Source organism: Idiotropiscis lumnitzeri, chromosome 21, assembly GCF_059441095.1.
Source record: "Idiotropiscis lumnitzeri isolate Australia: NSW breed Sydney's pygmy pipehorse chromosome 21, RoL_Ilum_1.0, whole genome shotgun sequence".
In the NCBI taxonomy this organism is placed as follows: Eukaryota; Metazoa; Chordata; class Actinopteri; order Syngnathiformes; family Syngnathidae; genus Idiotropiscis; species Idiotropiscis lumnitzeri.
In genome coordinates, this window is record NC_142411.1 from 4,151,708 (window position 1) to 4,166,692 (window position 14,985).

General features: G+C 49.0%; 5 protein-coding genes, 1 long non-coding RNA gene and 1 other non-coding gene across 10 annotated transcripts; 3 read left to right on the plus strand and 4 right to left on the minus strand.

The window, feature by feature from the left end:
• Positions 1-75: 75 nt before the first annotated feature.
• Positions 76-10,041, plus strand: LOC148316568 (galectin-8-like). 2 transcript variants are annotated; one of them, XM_088285952.1, is made up of 9 exons: positions 76-180; positions 736-824; positions 979-1,186; positions 1,436-1,555; positions 1,632-1,724; positions 2,057-2,145; positions 2,215-2,380; positions 2,657-2,821; positions 9,920-10,041. In XM_088285952.1, the coding sequence occupies exons 1-8, from the start codon at positions 142-144 to the stop codon at positions 2,804-2,806; spliced, it is 954 nt and encodes a 317-aa protein (XP_088142078.1). In that variant the 5' UTR covers positions 76-141; the 3' UTR covers positions 2,807-2,821; positions 9,920-10,041. The 2 variants fall into 2 exon arrangements, with proteins under 2 accessions (XP_088142078.1, XP_088142079.1); XM_088285953.1 differs by having other exon boundaries at positions 1,635-1,724.
• On the minus strand, positions 3,119-5,756 carry LOC148316569 (ribonucleoside-diphosphate reductase subunit M2-like). The gene is made up of 10 exons (XM_088285948.1): positions 5,538-5,756; positions 5,392-5,460; positions 4,753-4,899; positions 4,567-4,683; positions 4,268-4,401; positions 4,106-4,200; positions 3,894-4,027; positions 3,716-3,820; positions 3,532-3,645; positions 3,119-3,276 (listed from the first exon to the last, which is right to left on the minus strand). The coding sequence occupies exons 1-10, from the start codon at positions 5,625-5,627 to the stop codon at positions 3,124-3,126; spliced, it is 1,158 nt and encodes a 385-aa protein (XP_088142074.1). The 5' UTR covers positions 5,628-5,756; the 3' UTR covers positions 3,119-3,123.
• LOC148316570 (small nucleolar RNA SNORD94) lies at positions 3,347-3,488 on the minus strand. Its single transcript, XR_015840258.1, has one exon. It is a non-coding gene; the product is annotated as a small nucleolar RNA SNORD94 (small nucleolar RNA).
• LOC148316571 (claudin-20-like) lies at positions 5,872-8,552 on the minus strand. Its single transcript, XM_088285954.1, has 2 exons — positions 8,186-8,552; positions 5,872-7,599 (listed from the first exon to the last, which is right to left on the minus strand). The coding sequence occupies exon 2, from the start codon at positions 7,562-7,564 to the stop codon at positions 6,818-6,820; it is 747 nt and encodes a 248-aa protein (XP_088142080.1). The 5' UTR covers positions 7,565-7,599; positions 8,186-8,552; the 3' UTR covers positions 5,872-6,817.
• LOC148316572 (uncharacterized) lies at positions 9,747-10,657 on the minus strand. Its single transcript, XM_088285955.1, has 2 exons — positions 10,299-10,657; positions 9,747-9,988 (listed from the first exon to the last, which is right to left on the minus strand). Exons 1-2 carry the CDS (start codon positions 10,522-10,524, stop codon positions 9,897-9,899), a joined length of 318 nt encoding a protein of 105 aa, XP_088142081.1. The 5' UTR covers positions 10,525-10,657; the 3' UTR covers positions 9,747-9,896.
• On the plus strand, positions 9,905-14,110 carry ubr7 (ubiquitin protein ligase E3 component n-recognin 7). Of its 3 annotated transcripts, none has more exons than XM_088285951.1 (12): positions 9,905-10,041; positions 11,638-11,775; positions 11,855-11,988; positions 12,060-12,120; positions 12,209-12,304; positions 12,382-12,435; positions 12,688-12,793; positions 12,858-12,925; positions 12,993-13,163; positions 13,230-13,395; positions 13,469-13,530; positions 13,905-14,110. In XM_088285951.1, the coding sequence occupies exons 2-12, from the start codon at positions 11,659-11,661 to the stop codon at positions 13,992-13,994; spliced, it is 1,125 nt and encodes a 374-aa protein (XP_088142077.1). In that variant the 5' UTR covers positions 9,905-10,041; positions 11,638-11,658; the 3' UTR covers positions 13,995-14,110. The 3 variants fall into 3 exon arrangements, with proteins under 3 accessions (XP_088142077.1, XP_088142075.1, XP_088142076.1); XM_088285949.1 differs by lacking the exon at positions 9,905-10,041 and adding an exon at positions 10,924-11,046; XM_088285950.1 differs by lacking the exon at positions 9,905-10,041 and adding an exon at positions 10,930-11,072.
• Positions 14,111-14,405: 295 nt separating this feature from the next.
• LOC148316574 (uncharacterized) lies at positions 14,406-14,942 on the plus strand. The gene is made up of 2 exons (XR_015840178.1): positions 14,406-14,573; positions 14,762-14,942. It is a non-coding gene; the product is annotated as an uncharacterized LOC148316574 (long non-coding RNA).
• The last annotated feature ends 43 nt before the right edge of the window (positions 14,943-14,985 follow it).

A 14,985-nucleotide genomic window follows, 5' to 3' on the forward strand; every position in this document is an offset into this window, starting at 1 on the left:
AAAAATAAACTCCCAACTAACGTAGTGAAAGTAATAAGCCGAAAAAGTTTGAACAATCACGTGTTCCGAGCCAGTCACGTGACTGTGCCCCGACGTACTCGGAAGCCAAATGTTTGCTTGTCACGCATTTGCGGAAGAAAAATGTCGATTAGTCAAAGCAGACAAACGTTTACCAAGCCGGTAAGTTTTGTGTTTTTTTTTTTTATTACTTCGCTTCTTTTACGCTTGAACTGAGTCCACAGTCTTTCTCTTTAATTTTTCGGTATGTTTCTCACTTTGCCGTTGCGGAACTAACAACACACCCAACTGACTAAACAACCACACAAAAACGGCCTTGTAGTTTAGATTGAATTTGGAATGTTATAATTACAGCTGCTCAAAGGTTTTTGACATTGGGTTCGATTAGTTTTTGTATAGTTTCGTCGTTATTATTTTCGATATATGTCGGTCAATTAAATGTGCAGCATTAACAGTAGAGGTGGGCATTTCGTCAGTACTGACACAAGTTCCACCAAGTCCGTCTATTTTGTTATCTCAATTCTGGGAAACTGACGACCCAATACTGCATTTTTATAGAAGCGCGTGGTAGCCTTCGCCGCCGCAAACGAGTAATAATTAACATTTTTGATGCTTGTGTGCGAGCAGGCGGTGAGTTCAGTGCTTGAAAAGCATGAAGCTCTTAGCGACACTTCCTTCCGCCGTTTTATGCTGACATCATCTCGCCCTACTCCGCAGGAGCTTCCGTTCTCGTGGACCATCCAAGGTGGACTCCTTCCCGGCGAGATGATCCTCATCCAAGGAGTGGTGCCTTCTAATGCCGACAGGTTGGCTGCTTCTTCCTCACACCCTCCCCTCCTCGTCTTCCTTCACAACTATGATCTCACGGCACTGGAAAGCAAATAACAACATACAGACAAAAAAAAAAGACTTGGGAAGCCACAAAAGAAATGAAAAAAAAAAATTGTGTCATCTTGGCAGGTTCCAAGTGGACTTAACGTGCGGCAGCAGCGTTTGCCCGCGCGCTGACGTCATCTTCCACTTCAACCCGCGCATGAAGAAAGGTCACGTGGTGTGTAACACGCTGCAGGAAGGTCGCTGGGGTCGCGAGGAGATCCATCAGCGCATGCCCTTCGCCAGCGGCGCCCCCTTCGAGCTGCTGCTGCTCGCCCTCAACGACCGCTTCAAGGTGACCGTGGCGTTTTTTTTTGCCAACTGGTCTCCTCTTGCTTCTCTGTTGGGTGTGTCGCCTGATGGTGCTTGCTGATGCACAGAATGGCGGAAAGGTTCTCGCCGTTTAACCAGACTTCGTCAAGCAAAACGAATCCAGTTGCCCTCATTCAACTTTTTAGCAGTTGATCGTGACCCAGACGGCTGACGAAATCAGCAGACACTTAACCGATGCTAAGCTAATCTGGTCAACCGCTGTGTTTTCCAGGTGGCGGTTAACGGCAATCACGTGTTGGACTACAAACATCGACTGCCGCTGGAGCTGGTCGACACGGTGTCCATTTCGGGAAAGGTCCAAGTTGACGTTGCGGCCGTCCTCCCGGAATCCGTGAGTATCTAATTCCGAGTCACTCAGCAAAAGTCGCGTGACGCCAAGATGATGCTCAACGTGCCACATTCTGCAGAAGACGCCTTCATCGTCATACGCTGCCAACGCTGCCGTGCCGGCCAGCGGGGACGCGGCGGGGTTGCGCATGCTCGTCATGTCAGCTGACCCGGTAACTTGATTTATTGTGTCAATAATAATAAGGAGCTTTATTGCAATTCTCCCCATTTTTTTAATCTTAAAATAAGAACAGTAACATTCACAATTTATTAATCTCATCCTTACAAAGTACCGACACCATGAGTGCGATATAATTTTTCTGTGAAAACAAAGACAGATAATTGTCAATTCTGACCTTTTTTTTTTCAAGACCGATATTGTCCCAATACGATGAATGCTATCGCGATGCTACACGTCCACTCGTCTTATTCACCTCATTATGGACATCTTTAATTTCGAGTGCCCCCCAAACCCATCAATGTGTGTGTGTGTGTGTGTGCGCAGCATGGCGGACATCGAGGTGAGCTGGCCGGTGGTCTCCGTGTGGGCAGCAGCATCGCCATCCGAGGAGAAGCCAATCAGTGGGCAGAGAGGTAGTCGGCCGCACCACCCATAAAGAAGGCCGTTACCTCGATAACACTTTGTGTGCGTTTGCTTTCCAGATTTGCCGTCAACCTGTGCGTGGGCAACCGCGAGGACATCGCGCTGCACATCAACCCTCGTTTCAAACACAAAACGATTGTGGTGAACTCCTTCCTGAGCAGTTCCTGGGGTGCCGAGGAAAACCGAGCAGACGCATTTCCCTTTGGACCGGGACTGTACTTTGAGGTAAGTGTTTCCATCTCTTCACTGTGATGTGATGTTCTTCTGGATGTTAATAGTGCTTGTGATAAGTAAACAAATCTTACTGAGTCAATCAAAGTATGCTACGCAGGCTCCCTCTAGTGGTAAACGAAGGAATCACAAGTAATTCCAATCAAACATTTTGGAACTACACTGGTGATGAAACTATTTTCAGTTCAACTAGTGGCAGAAAATGACCGGTCACTGCTTGAAGGGCTCTTGGCCGCCATGTTGTTCACATGCACTTGTTTCGTGGTTCAGATTATCATCCGGTGTGAGGTGGACTCATTCCACGTGGCCGTCAACGGCGTCCACCAGCTGGAATACAAATACAGAGTTCGGCCCCTGGCTAGCATCACGCAGCTGCAAGTGACGGGTGACCTGTCGCTGTTGGACGTCAGTCTGATGTGATGTCATCAAGGCAAGGTGGGAAAATTGCGACTTCCTGTCTGGATGTTTTATTGATAACTGCATTTGGTAACTACACTTAAAAAAAAAAAAAAAACTTTCAAAACAAAAGACTTTTCACTGCTGCCACATTCTTTACAAAAACTTTAATTATGAAAAATCACAAAAAGTTAAATACATTAACAGTCTCATATACATATATAAAAATAAAACAATTTACAATAAAATAATCCTAGCATGCACGGAGACAAGTCATTGAGTGTATGAGGTTCCCATGGCGACCATGAGTAGCGGTAGCATTCAGAAGTCGGCGGTAGCATTCAGAAGTCGGCGTCCAGCGTGAAGGTGTTGTCAGTGTTGGTCGCCATGACGCCCATCCTCTGATACTCGCCGACGCGCTTCTCGAAGAAGTTGGTTTTACCCTCAAGGGAGATGTTCTCCATGAAGTCAAACGGGTTCTCCACGCAGAACAGCTACGCAAAAACACAAAATGGACGTGAGACAAACGGACGGGACGTCGGAAGCGGTTGGCCAGTCCCAGCGACCGTTCAGTCAGGCGTCTGTATCGCGTCGCCGCCCACTTGCCCGCCGCCAGACCACACGCCCCGCGACGTGACACAGGCAGCGCCGCTCAGCCCCCATTATCGGCTGAGGTCCGTACCCCTGCGCTTCTCATCATAACGGTCGGCACCGACCCACCCCTGGTCCTCCCACGCCCGTCTGCTTACCTTGGAGAAGCCGAGCTCCATCATGAGGCGGTCGGCCACAAACTCGATGTAGCGCTTCATCAGCTCACAGTTCATCCCGATCAGCTTTACGGGCAGCGCCTGCGTCAGGAACTCCTGAAAAGCCAAAAGGGACGTCAGAGGGGCGGAGTCTGGCGGACAAAGCCGGACGGCGGGCGACGCTCACCTGCTCGATCTCCACCGCGTTTTTGATGATGGACGTCACCGTGTCCACGGACGGCTTGTTGACCAGGTGCTTGAACATCAGACAGGCAAAGTCGCAGTGGAGACCCTGAAAGCACATCAGCGCGTCAAACGCGTGCTCATGGCACACACACGGAAGACACGACACGGATGCCCCTCACCTCATCTCTACTGATGAGCTCGTTGGAGAACGTGAGCCCGGGCATCAGGCCACGTTTCTTCAGCCAGAAGATGGCGGCGAAGGAGCCGGAGAAGAAGATGCCCTCCACGGCGGCGAAGGCCACCACGCGCTCGCCTGGAGGCAGGAGAGGTGCAACACATCAGTCAGTCAGTCAGTGGCCAGCAGATGAAATGGCGAGCGGCCGCTCTTTACCGTAGGTGGCGTTTTTGTTGCCGATCCAGTTGAGCGCCCAGTCGGCCTTCTTCTTGACGCACGGCATGGTCTCGATGGCGTTGAACAGATATTCTCTAAGGGGTTCAAAGATGGCGTCAGAGCACCGCGCCATGCTCATCATCATCATCATTGGTGACTGACCTCTCTTTGGGGTCTTTGATGTAGGTGTCAATGAGAAGGCTGTACATCTCCGAGTGGATGTTCTCCATGGCGATCTGGAAGCCGTAGAAGCAGCGCGCCTCCGTCACCTGAACTTCCTGCGTGAAGCGCTCCACCTGGTGGACGCACAACAACACGCTCACTTACACGCCACAAGGACCTTTTCTCAGGACTACAATCTTCTCCCAGAACTGTCACGAGTTGCCACTCAGGCACTTTGAGGGGGATTGTATTCTCACAGAATTCAAGATTTGAGCAAACAATTTGGCCACACATCTCACCAGGTTCTCATTGACGATGCCGTCGCTGGCCGCAAAGAAGGCCAACACGTGAGAGATGAAAAACTTCTCGTCTTCCTTCAGAACTTCCCAGTGCTGCGTGTCCTTGGACAGATCCACCTACACACGCGTAGACGTTAGCACACGACACACGTGTGTCGACAGGCGAGAGCCTGGTAGCGTGCTGACCTCTTCAGCGGTCCAGAAAGACGCCTCTGCCTTCTTGTACATGCGCCAGATGTCATGGTACTGGATGGGGAAGATGACGAAGCGGTGGGGGTTGTCCTTCAGCAGAGGCTCTACCTCCTTGCCACTGTTCTTCTTCATGCCTTTGGGCTGGAACACAACAGGGCAGCATGACATGAAAAGAAGCACGCTACAGCTACACCAATTGAAACAAAACAGTTATTTCTGTACGCTTGCATTCATATTTTATTTTAGATACAGTTCTGTTTCTTTATTAAAAATAAAAATATATGGCAGTTATTCGTGAGATTTCAAGTGGAAAGCAATTTGCCATATGAATAAATATGGTCACGAGTTTGGTCGCCATGAGAAACGATCAAATTAAGGTTACATGTTGATTAAGTGCACTCCGTTGAGCGTTTTATAAGACGAACATCGGGCACAAAGAATTTATAGCGCGCACGCGCACTCAACCGCTTTGGCGCCAAAGTCAACAAAGCGACCTTTGTCAGCGTGACCAAGTTAAAAGACGACAACACACACTTGAAATTGTTGCTAATTTCCTGGTGAACACTCAAAACAATAATGGAAAACCAAACCGTGGCGAGCTAGCTAACTTGGGTAGCCCGTGACGTCACTTACCGGCGTCTCGGCGAAGATTTTGCGCGCCGTTTTGGACGCCAAGATGCGCGCCGTGTTCAGGCTTGGAGGCTGCAAGACAAAAAGGAGACGTGAGCAAGCCCAACTCGGAATTTATTTAGAAAATTGCTCGCTTAACGCTCACTCACCGTGTTTTCTTTGTCCAGCGACAGCTTGCTGACGTCATCGCTCAGCTTGTTCTCCTTGTAGGCGGAAAGAGGCGCGCGTACAGACTGCATTTTCACACGCACGACACAACAGTGGCCGACTTCGAACGAAAGGAGTCACGAAGACACAAAGCAAAGCGCGCGACTGACTGTTTCCGGGCGGTTGCAGAACTTTTTCTTGAAACTTTGGCGCCCGTAACGCTACGGACCAATAGAAGAGCATCTTGTAGTGTCTCCTTCAGGGGCGTATCCGACAGACCAATCAGAATGTACACTCCCCCTTTACGTCACGCATCCCGTTCCGCGGCAAGCTTTAAGTTAGAAGGTACGTATTACAAAAGTGCGCCATCGTTTTGTTACACAACATTCAACCGCTACTTTATGTTTAGGCCACATTTGAACCTTCACGCGGAACGTAGTTATTGTTTTAATTTGTGTTCTAATTATCTGCTAATTATGTTATAACATTGTATTGTATATCTGCAACTGGAATCAAATTGTGGCTATCTCAGCCAGGAGCTTTAGATCTCGACATTTCCGTTGCAGTTTATGTGCAGATATCGGCAGCTAACGTGAATTTATTTGTTGCTCATTTGAAACTGACATTACATATCATGAATTCGCTTGATGCAGTCATCTTGTGTGACCAACCATGCGCTCCAATGAGAAGACCGACCGATGATGCTTAGCTCGAAAATGGTATTTATTTCGCTTCATTACATTCAACAACCAGGAAGTAAAGCGATAGGTCCAGTTGTGCTGTTTAAAGCTGCTCGGCCGTTATTACAAAATGAGACAAACGAGAATCCATTTGGTGAAAATGGCGTTAATTCATTAAAAAGGTCGTTGGCATCAGCACTAACCTATCAAAAGGAAATAGTGTGTGTCACAATCGTGTCGGTAAAGGGTTCTGAAGTACGTACACAAAGGTCCAAAGAGGCTGCATAATGTTTTGTGTTTTTTTTTCCCATAACGTGACATCCTCAATTGCATTCAATGACTTCATACAGCTGTGCACGCGTGTGTGTGTGTGCATGTGTGTGTGTGCACGTGTGTGCACCGAGGCGTGTTGTGAAGATAATGGAAAGCTAAGAGCATGATTATTGTCCTCCACGCTGCGCTGCCTCGCTGGTGTCCTTCTGGGCCGACAGGAAAAGATGTAGCGGAGTCTTCATGCATGCGCTCTGGATCAGGACTGCTTTGGGAACTCGTGACAGGAACGATTGAAAGATTCTCCTCTCATTCACATGAAGCGGCGAGGGTCAGACGTATTCCTGCCGGCTGTAACTATCCTTCACATCATTGGGAGCCCCCGCATATCTCGGGGCGTTAACGACAACTGAAGCTTTTTCCCGGCTATCGCTTTGCGTCTGCGAGTGGCACCGCACCACCCGAGACAGCGCGAACCCGTCGAGGTCCGTGGGGGTCGGGCAGTCTGGCAACCCGGACCCCGGACAGGACAAGCAAAAGATGATGCCTCCTGCTAAGAGGAAGCCGGCGGAGACGAAGGTGATGCAGAGCGCCCCCCCGGGCTGGTATTTGCTCTCATTGGGTTGCTGGGCGCTCATGAAGGTGGCCACCACCTCTGAGGTGAACCAGGAAGCGGCGCCCAGGCACAAGGCACTAGCCAGGGCAAAGCAGCCCCCCGCCACGACGGCTGTGCGACCTTTGGCCCGCTGGCCGCCCCCCCAGCGGGTGCACCGGAGTCCCAGAGAGGCCAGGCATAAACCGAAGACGGCCAGCGCGCACGACAGGACCATGGCGGCCCGGGTGGTCTGCAGGTAGGGGGGCAGCGCCAGCGGGGATTTGGTGGTGGTGCAGCTGAAGACGCCGGCCCCGTACCACACGCAGTCCATCCAAAGCCCCCGCGTGTGCCACATGGGGGCCACCATGCTGGACCACATCCTGATGCTCACCTGCCAGTTGGGCAGCAGCGTTGCCACCGTGGTGCCGACCGTGCCCAGCAGCGCCAGGATGAACGCCAGGATCTGCGCGCCGGCTGACAGCATCGCGCCGATCCTCTCGTCCACACGGCGGACGATTCCTGAAAGGAGAGCGGACACGAGCCCGGAACAGTAAAAGTAAAAAGTAAGAGAGAGCAAGCAAAGGTTGAGAACATTTAAGAGCATCCAAATGGATGGAAGAAAAGAAAAATGGCTTCTCTAAATGTTTTTCTTGACAACCGCAATTTTCAAGACTCCGGTCTCTTGGGAAACTCTCGGGGAACATTGGCCTTTTTTTTTTCTCGCTTTTGAGGGCTCTCGTGTGATCACGGCTCATTTCTGCATCGGAGGACTTGTTTCGAGATGGGTGGTGGAACAGAATCTTTATGTTTGGTTTTTGAAAATTCTCGTGTGCATGCGGCCTAAGAGAGCGTGACGGACGCACAGCTGAGCTTTTGAGGGGGAAGGGGGGGGGGTTGCGTGAGTGTACCCCATCATGAGCATTTAGATGTGCAGCCTCCCGCGGGAGGGCCGTCAAAATGTGAAAGCTGCATTGCTCCCACACACAGGACGGCGGTGCTCTCAGAGTGCCAAATCCCGCCGTTGCCTTGGCAACCAACCACGCACGCATGCTTACATCCTAGATGATAAGAGCAGCACACTTTGTGGAAGCACTTCCTGTCTCACCTGAAGGTCACCGCCGGCCGGACGGTTTCCGATCTCTCGGCTCCTCGTGATGGGACGCCGCCCGTATATGTCCCGGTCCTGGTTTTGGCCTCTTGCAGAGGACCATTGAAAGGGTTTTTGGTGGCAGGGCTGCTGCGGACCAATGAAGAAAAGTGGCGCGTGGGTTTCGCTGATAAAAGCGTCGTCTTGGTGCAATCAAAGTCAGGCAGTCACAAGACCCACTGCAAAGCGCTGATAAGATCCCAGACACCCCCCTTCAGTAGCCAACTGTGCCCCGCCTCCAACCCGTTATTACGGTGTTATCACCAAAATAAGGCGATGCGCCCCATCAGTCACCAAAAACTGCCTGAGCGCATTGGCGGTGCAAAACGACAGACCACCTTCAGGTTTGATGAGGCGACGGGCTCGCCGCAGTGATGTCACGCTGGCAAGACGCCGCCCCTCTGGAGGCGGAGCCATTTCAACACCGACGGCCGGTCGGCGTTGGAGCGCGAAACTGGGCTGAGGTACCAACGCATCAGAACCCTCACCGATGTCCTCATGTCACGGGTCGTTAAGTGTCCAAATCAGGAGTTCCATTATGAAGGCTTCAGCTTTTCGATTTCCCGTTTCGGGAGCCTTTTGATGCAAAAGTGCATCGGAACCGCAAAAGAACCGCGCTGCCACGTGAAGAGTGAAAATCTGCAAGTATCTGACAGCCATCAGAGTTGTGTTGAAAAAAAAAAATTATAATAATTATATATATATATATATATATATATATATATATATATATTCAAATTTTATAAACAAATGGGAGCAAATTAACACGTTAGTTTTTGGAATATTTTATATTCAATATAACTTCAAAATTTAGCTGGGCCACCACACTCTATAAATATTTATTTTTTTAACCCATTAAAATTGTCAAATAAGTGTTAGGATATACTGCCAAAAAGCGTCCCCCCCCCCCAAAAAAAAGATTTTTGGTTTAGTTTGTCACTCGTGTGACAATTGAGCAGCATTACAAGGTCATTCTATTTCATCATCATGTCTTTACCACGTTCATTAGCTTCATTTAAATCCTGGCTTGACCTTTCACCCCACGATCAAGACTGTAATTGTTTAACCGTCTGGCACAAATGATAACACTCACACTCCCCACACACACACACAACCAGCCTCCAGCGGCTCCCCAACCCCCCTTTACACACTCACACACACCTCATCTGTGTCCGTCATGCTTTGGCGTGTGTGGGAGGAGTCTGAGGACAAAAGTCAATGGACACACGCACACATAAAGTATATGTGTAAGTGTCTGACTAGAGATGTTTATGTCACTTTCTGAGCGAACAATAATGTTATTTATGCTCTCTGTAGAATACAATTGCTACTGTAGCCAAGATGCAGCAAAACTTGCGAGTTACGCGCTGGTTCTCTATTGCCTTTCCTCCTCTGCACTTTCAGTCAAGCGCCCCACAACGGTGAAACATGGTACTGCACTTTATTTTCCCAAGCTCAAATGTATTTATTCGGGTACTGTTTGAAGTGGATATTGTGCAATAAAGTAAAAGTATTGTTTCATGTTTTTATAGCTTTATTTAGTTTGTATTTAGAAAAAAAATCGGCGGTGTTGCAAGTAACAAGTAATTATCACATAAAATGGACACGTGACAGAAAAAAGGAAACAACAGGTTAACACAAATGAAGCGAGTTGTCCTGATCTGAACTTTCACGTTTTGGATCTTTTGGCAGGTGGTTGAAGCTCCGACTTGGTCTGATTTTCTTCTTCGTCATCGTCGCTGTCCTCGTCTTCTTCGTCATCTGAAGCAAAGCAATGATTTGTCAACGTGTATGATTATCATCGGTATTTGCAGGTTAATCATTCAATCTGCCCAAACATTGTCCAAATGCATAATCGTTTTGAGCTTCTTGTCACTTGTAGTTGCCGCGTTGTAAACTAGGTGGCGCTGGTGTCTTAACAAGCGGGCAGAATAAAGGCAAAGCTTTTCTAAAAGCAGAGAAACACTGACCAGAGAGAAATGTGCATTAAAAGACAATAATTTTAAAAATAAGTGGAGGTTGAGAAAACTTTTAGTTTGTTTGTTTTGCAATTTACGTCCTGGGTGCTCACCATCTGCACAGTCTCCGGCGAGTCTTTCCTTGTCCACGAGCTCGTTGAGAAGCCGTGAGACGTTCTCACTCATTTTGTGAACCCCTTCGATCAAAGACGTGAGCGTGTTCTCCACTGCAACATTGATTTTGTCCACTTTCTGAGCTCGTCCGTCTCTGAATTTCAGCTCTGCTGAAATTGAAGGCATGGACGCGGCCATCTTTAGTGCGCTCGTCTCTGACGTCATTGTGCTCAGTATGATTGGCGTACTAAAAATATTCTCTACTCGGGAATCTTACTCGATCAAAATCTAATGTTAGTATTAATTCCCCCCTCCCCACCAAGTGTGAACTTTAACCTTCGTATACTGCATAACTAAATTGCGGAAGAAAACCGGATGTTGTCAAAACTTGACGTATCATAGACATAAAACATACATAGATCCCGGCCTTAGAAACTCGGAGGCCTAATGCTTGATATTATTTCAGAATTTCAATGTAGTAGTATCACTTAATTAACAGAATCAATATGCATGTTTAAAGTACATGTATGGAAACAAGCATCTTTGATACTACGTATTTGTGACACACCGTTGACACATCCAATATGGCGGACGCCGCCAAGGCTAATCTATTTCTACTTTTATCTATGGCGGTAGCTCGCGTTTTAGAAAGCGTAGTCGGAGAGCGTGCGAATATCCCTGGACGGATGATGAGCGATTGTTTGGCCCTGTCGGCTCACTGAGATTTGGAACAGCTCACTTCCATCGGTAAACCCATTCTTATTTTGCCCAATGTAAGTCTGTAGTTCGCATTTTGCAAAAACAGCTTGGTCGTTCATCGGGAAGCTAACTACTAGCGCCACGTCCAGTTTTGATCGCATGCAATCGTAAATACTGCAGTTCTGCTGTTGTGCATCTACTTTGTAGGCAGTGCAATTTGGCATATGATTCAGATTTAAGACACTGATTTCTCATATGCACGGTAAAAACCTCAGAGTAAACGCAGCAATGAAATGATTTCATTGCTAGTCTCCTTCCGCTGATGCATAGACTACAAAATGTTTTTTTTAGATTGATAAATAGATAATTACTGAATGAATGTGGGGATAGGAAAGTTTGACCAAAATCAATATAATGAGTAAATAATTGGGGATTAGACTATCAAAGTATTGCAGTTTGCAGACGTACTGCACAGTGTAAACATCCATGTGAGCAGGATTACGAAACCAAAAGAATATTGCACAATGTGCTTGACGGGTTGTGATGCCATTTGTTCATAAGTGGTGCGGGGAGAAACCGTTTTTTTGTCTTCTCGTTCTTCGGATTCCTCACATTAATTTTTCTACTTCTCTGCATTAGAAAAAGGTGTGTCCGGCCAAGATGTCTGAGGAGCAAACTGTGTCTTTGGTAGACGTCCTGCAGGAGGATGAGGAGCTGGAAGAAGAAGCGTCCGCCGTGTTGGCCGGAAGCGACTCGGACCACTGCTCGTATCCTCAGGCAAGCGGCAGAAACGTCAGGACATTATTTCCAATTGCCTGCAGAAAATGCCAAAAGTGATGTGTGCGTGTGTGTACAGGGCTACGTGAAGCGTCAGGCCCTGTACGCGTGCAACACGTGCACCCCGAAAGGAGGCCAAGCAGCCGGCGTGTGCTTGGCGTGTTCCTACAAGTGTCACGAAGGTCACAACCTGTTTGAGCTCTACACCAAGAGGTGACGACCTTTCACCTGTACTAAACCCAGTGATGGACGATTGATGAAGTCCATGTCGATGTTCTCTTCAGGAACTTCCGCTGCGACTGCGGAAACGGCAAGTTTGCGGACACGCCATGTAAACTCTTTCATGTGAGTCACGGGACGTTTTTTTTTTTCCCCCCTCACGCTCGTCCTCCAACATCTTGATCGAGCATGTGTGCGTGTTTTTGTGAGCTAGGACAAGGATGACGTCAACGGCCTGAATAAATACAGTCACAACTTCTTTGGCGAGTACTGCACTTGCCGCCGGCCGTACCCTGACCCGGAAGATCAGGTGACCCTCGTGACATTCTGTGATTGGCTGCGCCCTCAAAAAAATATTGCTTACTTTCTCATCGCATGTTTTGTCAGGTGGAGGACGAAATGATCCAGTGCGTGTTGTGTGAGGACTGGCTGCACGGCCGGGTGAGATCTTGTGGCCAATCGGGCAGCTTTTTTCCCCCTTGTTGTGTCTTCCACAGCAAGGATGACAAACGACAGGCTAGCTTTTGTCAAAAAGATCCACCTTCTGTCCAAGGTGCTTACCACACCTCAGACTGATGCATCACGTCGTCTTCTAAAAGCTGATCGAGTCTGTCTGCCGTTTGCCGTCCTTGGCTGCGAAATGGGGACAAAAACAATGTCCTCGTGTTAAGTGATTTGCCTGCGCGTGTTCAGCACCTGGGCTGCCAAGTTCCAGATTGCGTGGAGCTGCAGGAGATGATCTGCGAATCGTGTATGAAAGCAAACGAGTTCTTGTGGAGCTACGCCGCTCAGCTGGCAGGTGAGTAATTTCGTCTTCTCTGAGATTTGAAGAACCCGACCCGGCTGACCTGCAACTGATCCAGTTCCAGGTCGGGCGGTGGAGTCCGAGGTGACGAAGGAGACGGACGCCAAGGCCGTCGCGGCTGACCAGGTAACGTCCTTGTTATTACATCACGTTGAAGTTTACTGAACGGGAAACGGTGACCTGCTCCGTTTAGGCGGGCGAGGTCGCCGAACCGAGCGTTAAACGATCTCGTCTGGACGACGTCGACGAGCCGGCTTGCAGACTGAAGGAGCTGGAGTCCACTGGCGTCAAGCGGCGCCGCTCCGGAGCCGTCTTTTGGCCTTCGGGGTGGCGCTCCAAGCTGTGCCGCTGCCACGCCTGTCAGGTGCGAGCCGCTTCCTGTCGGCGGGCTTGCGAGCGTTTGCGCTTACGCGTCTCGCCGTGTGTTCAGGGGAGGCTGGCGGAGGCGGGTCTCTCCTTCCTGCCGGACGAGTCGGACACGGTCCTGGCCTACGAGACTAAAGGCAAGCGCGAGGAAGGCAGCGCGCCGACTCACGACCCGCTCATGTCGGCGCTGGACAACCTCAACCGTGTTCAGCAACTGGAGATCATCCACGGTAAAGCCCGGAAATTGCCGCCGCCGCCGCCGTCCAAGCGCTGCGCTGACGCCGTTGCACTTCCTTCTGTCAGGATACAACGACATGAAGAGTGAACTGAAGGACTTCCTGCAGACTTTTGCCACCGAAGGGAAGGTGAGGGGCTTCACTGAGTTTCATTTAGATAAAAGTAGTGCTTTAGTGCCATCTTGTGGCATCGTACTGTCAAGGAACTACGCGGAGGAGTTTGAATTGAACTGGAATAGTGCCTTAGCGCCCCCTTGTGCCATCATGGTGTCAAGAGGTGAAGAGTTTATTTTTGACAAAAGTAGTGCTTTGGTGACAATGAACTTTGAAGTCAGCTGAAGGGTTTGGATTAGTTAGAAATAGTGCGTAGGAACAATGTTGAGGTGGGATGAGAAATTGTGTTTGGACAAACGTAGTGTTTTGGCGCCATCTCCAGGTCCTTGTGAGCCTTTTAGGGGTCCACCAATTTGACATACATTGACGCCACCTTTCCCGTTTCGTAGGTCGTGACCTCCAATGACATCCGTCAGTTCTTTGAGCGGCAACAAAGTCGCAAAAGAAGACAAGAGGACGGCCGCTTCCACTGCGCCTGATGCCCGCCCACCTGTGACCTCTGACCTTTTCCCCCGAGCTTGCTCTTTTTACCGCTGTCAAAATGATTTCTCACTTTCCTTTTCAATAGCAAATAAAATAGCCGTCCACGCTGGAAGCTTCTGGAGTTTTCTTTTTTTTTTACTGTATAAATTAACTGCGATTAAGACAAGGGAATTTAAAAAAAAAAAAAAAAAAAGTCAATATCAAAGCAAAATTAACTGCAATGAAAAATGATAACTCCCGTGTGTGAGTGTGCGACAGCCACCTGTGTTTCTTCAAACATGTTTCCATCACGTCAGTTCTTTTCTTCTGTGGACAAAATGTAATTAGCTGTTCTGTTGACTCTGGCGCCCCCCCCACACCAGTTTCCCCCTCACCCCCACCTCTTTTCTCCCCCCTGGCGTGCATGAGCAGCAAGTGAAGACGATCAGATGTGAGGGCGAGCGAGCGGCGCTGGCATCAGAATGGTGCTGAAAAAAACGGCGGCGGGTTTTCTGCGCGCTCCCAAGGCGGTTTTGACGCAGGCGGGCACAGCCTGGATTTTCAGCAAACCCCCTCGGCAGCGCATCGGAGCCGGGGTAAGAACTTTTTTCTAAACGCTCAATCTGCTGTCGTGTTGTGATTGTGAAACTTTGCGATAATGAAGCTTTCATTTGCTTTTGATGCAAGTTTGCGGTTTTTGTTAAAGAAACCACAATGCCTGAGAAAGAACAACCTATCAAGTTCAAATCAACAAGTGGATGCTTGTTTTTTTTCTGTTTGTTAGCAAACCTTTTTCGTCATGTCGGTGTTTGCGGTGGCCATGTTGGCGCCAGCGGCGTGGATCCTTTATCATCTGCCCGAGTATCGCCGCAGGACCCGCCACAAGGCCGCCAGATGAACGCCGACCGCCCACCTGCCTGCCCGAGCTTCTCAAAATAAAACCACAACTGCAACATGGAACTGGACAGCTTCTCTTCTCCTCTTCTTGTTGTTCTTCTTTTTCTTCTT

Coding starts and splice junctions, on each gene's coding strand:
- LOC148316572 (XM_088285955.1), bottom strand. CDS start 10,524: ATGACGTCAGAGACGAGCGCACTAAAGATGGCCGCGTCCATGCCTTCA. Junction 9,989..10,298: donor CGCCGGAGACTGTGCAGATG/GTGAGCACCCAG, acceptor GCTTTGCTTCAG/ATGACGAAGAAGACGAGGAC.
- LOC148316568 (XM_088285952.1), top strand. CDS start 142: ATGTCGATTAGTCAAAGCAGACAAACGTTTACCAAGCCG. Junction 1,725..2,056: donor TCGTCATGTCAGCTGACCCG/GTAACTTGATTT, acceptor GTGTGTGCGCAG/CATGGCGGACATCGAGGTGA. Junction 2,146..2,214: donor GCCAATCAGTGGGCAGAGAG/GTAGTCGGCCGC, acceptor TTTGCTTTCCAG/ATTTGCCGTCAACCTGTGCG.
- LOC148316569 (XM_088285948.1), bottom strand. CDS start 5,627: ATGCAGTCTGTACGCGCGCCTCTTTCCGCCTACAAGGAGAACAAGCTG. Junction 4,900..5,391: donor AAATCTTCGCCGAGACGCCG/GTAAGTGACGTC, acceptor GTTGTGTTCCAG/CCCAAAGGCATGAAGAAGAA. Junction 3,277..3,531: donor TGGAGCTCGGCTTCTCCAAG/GTAAGCAGACGG, acceptor GTTTTTGCGTAG/CTGTTCTGCGTGGAGAACCC.
- ubr7 (XM_088285951.1), top strand. CDS start 11,659: ATGTCTGAGGAGCAAACTGTGTCTTTGGTAGACGTCCTGCAGGAGGAT. Junction 11,989..12,059: donor TTTGAGCTCTACACCAAGAG/GTGACGACCTTT, acceptor TGTTCTCTTCAG/GAACTTCCGCTGCGACTGCG. Junction 13,396..13,468: donor GCAACTGGAGATCATCCACG/GTAAAGCCCGGA, acceptor TCCTTCTGTCAG/GATACAACGACATGAAGAGT.
- LOC148316571 (XM_088285954.1), bottom strand. CDS start 7,564: ATGCTGTCAGCCGGCGCGCAGATCCTGGCGTTCATCCTGGCGCTGCTG.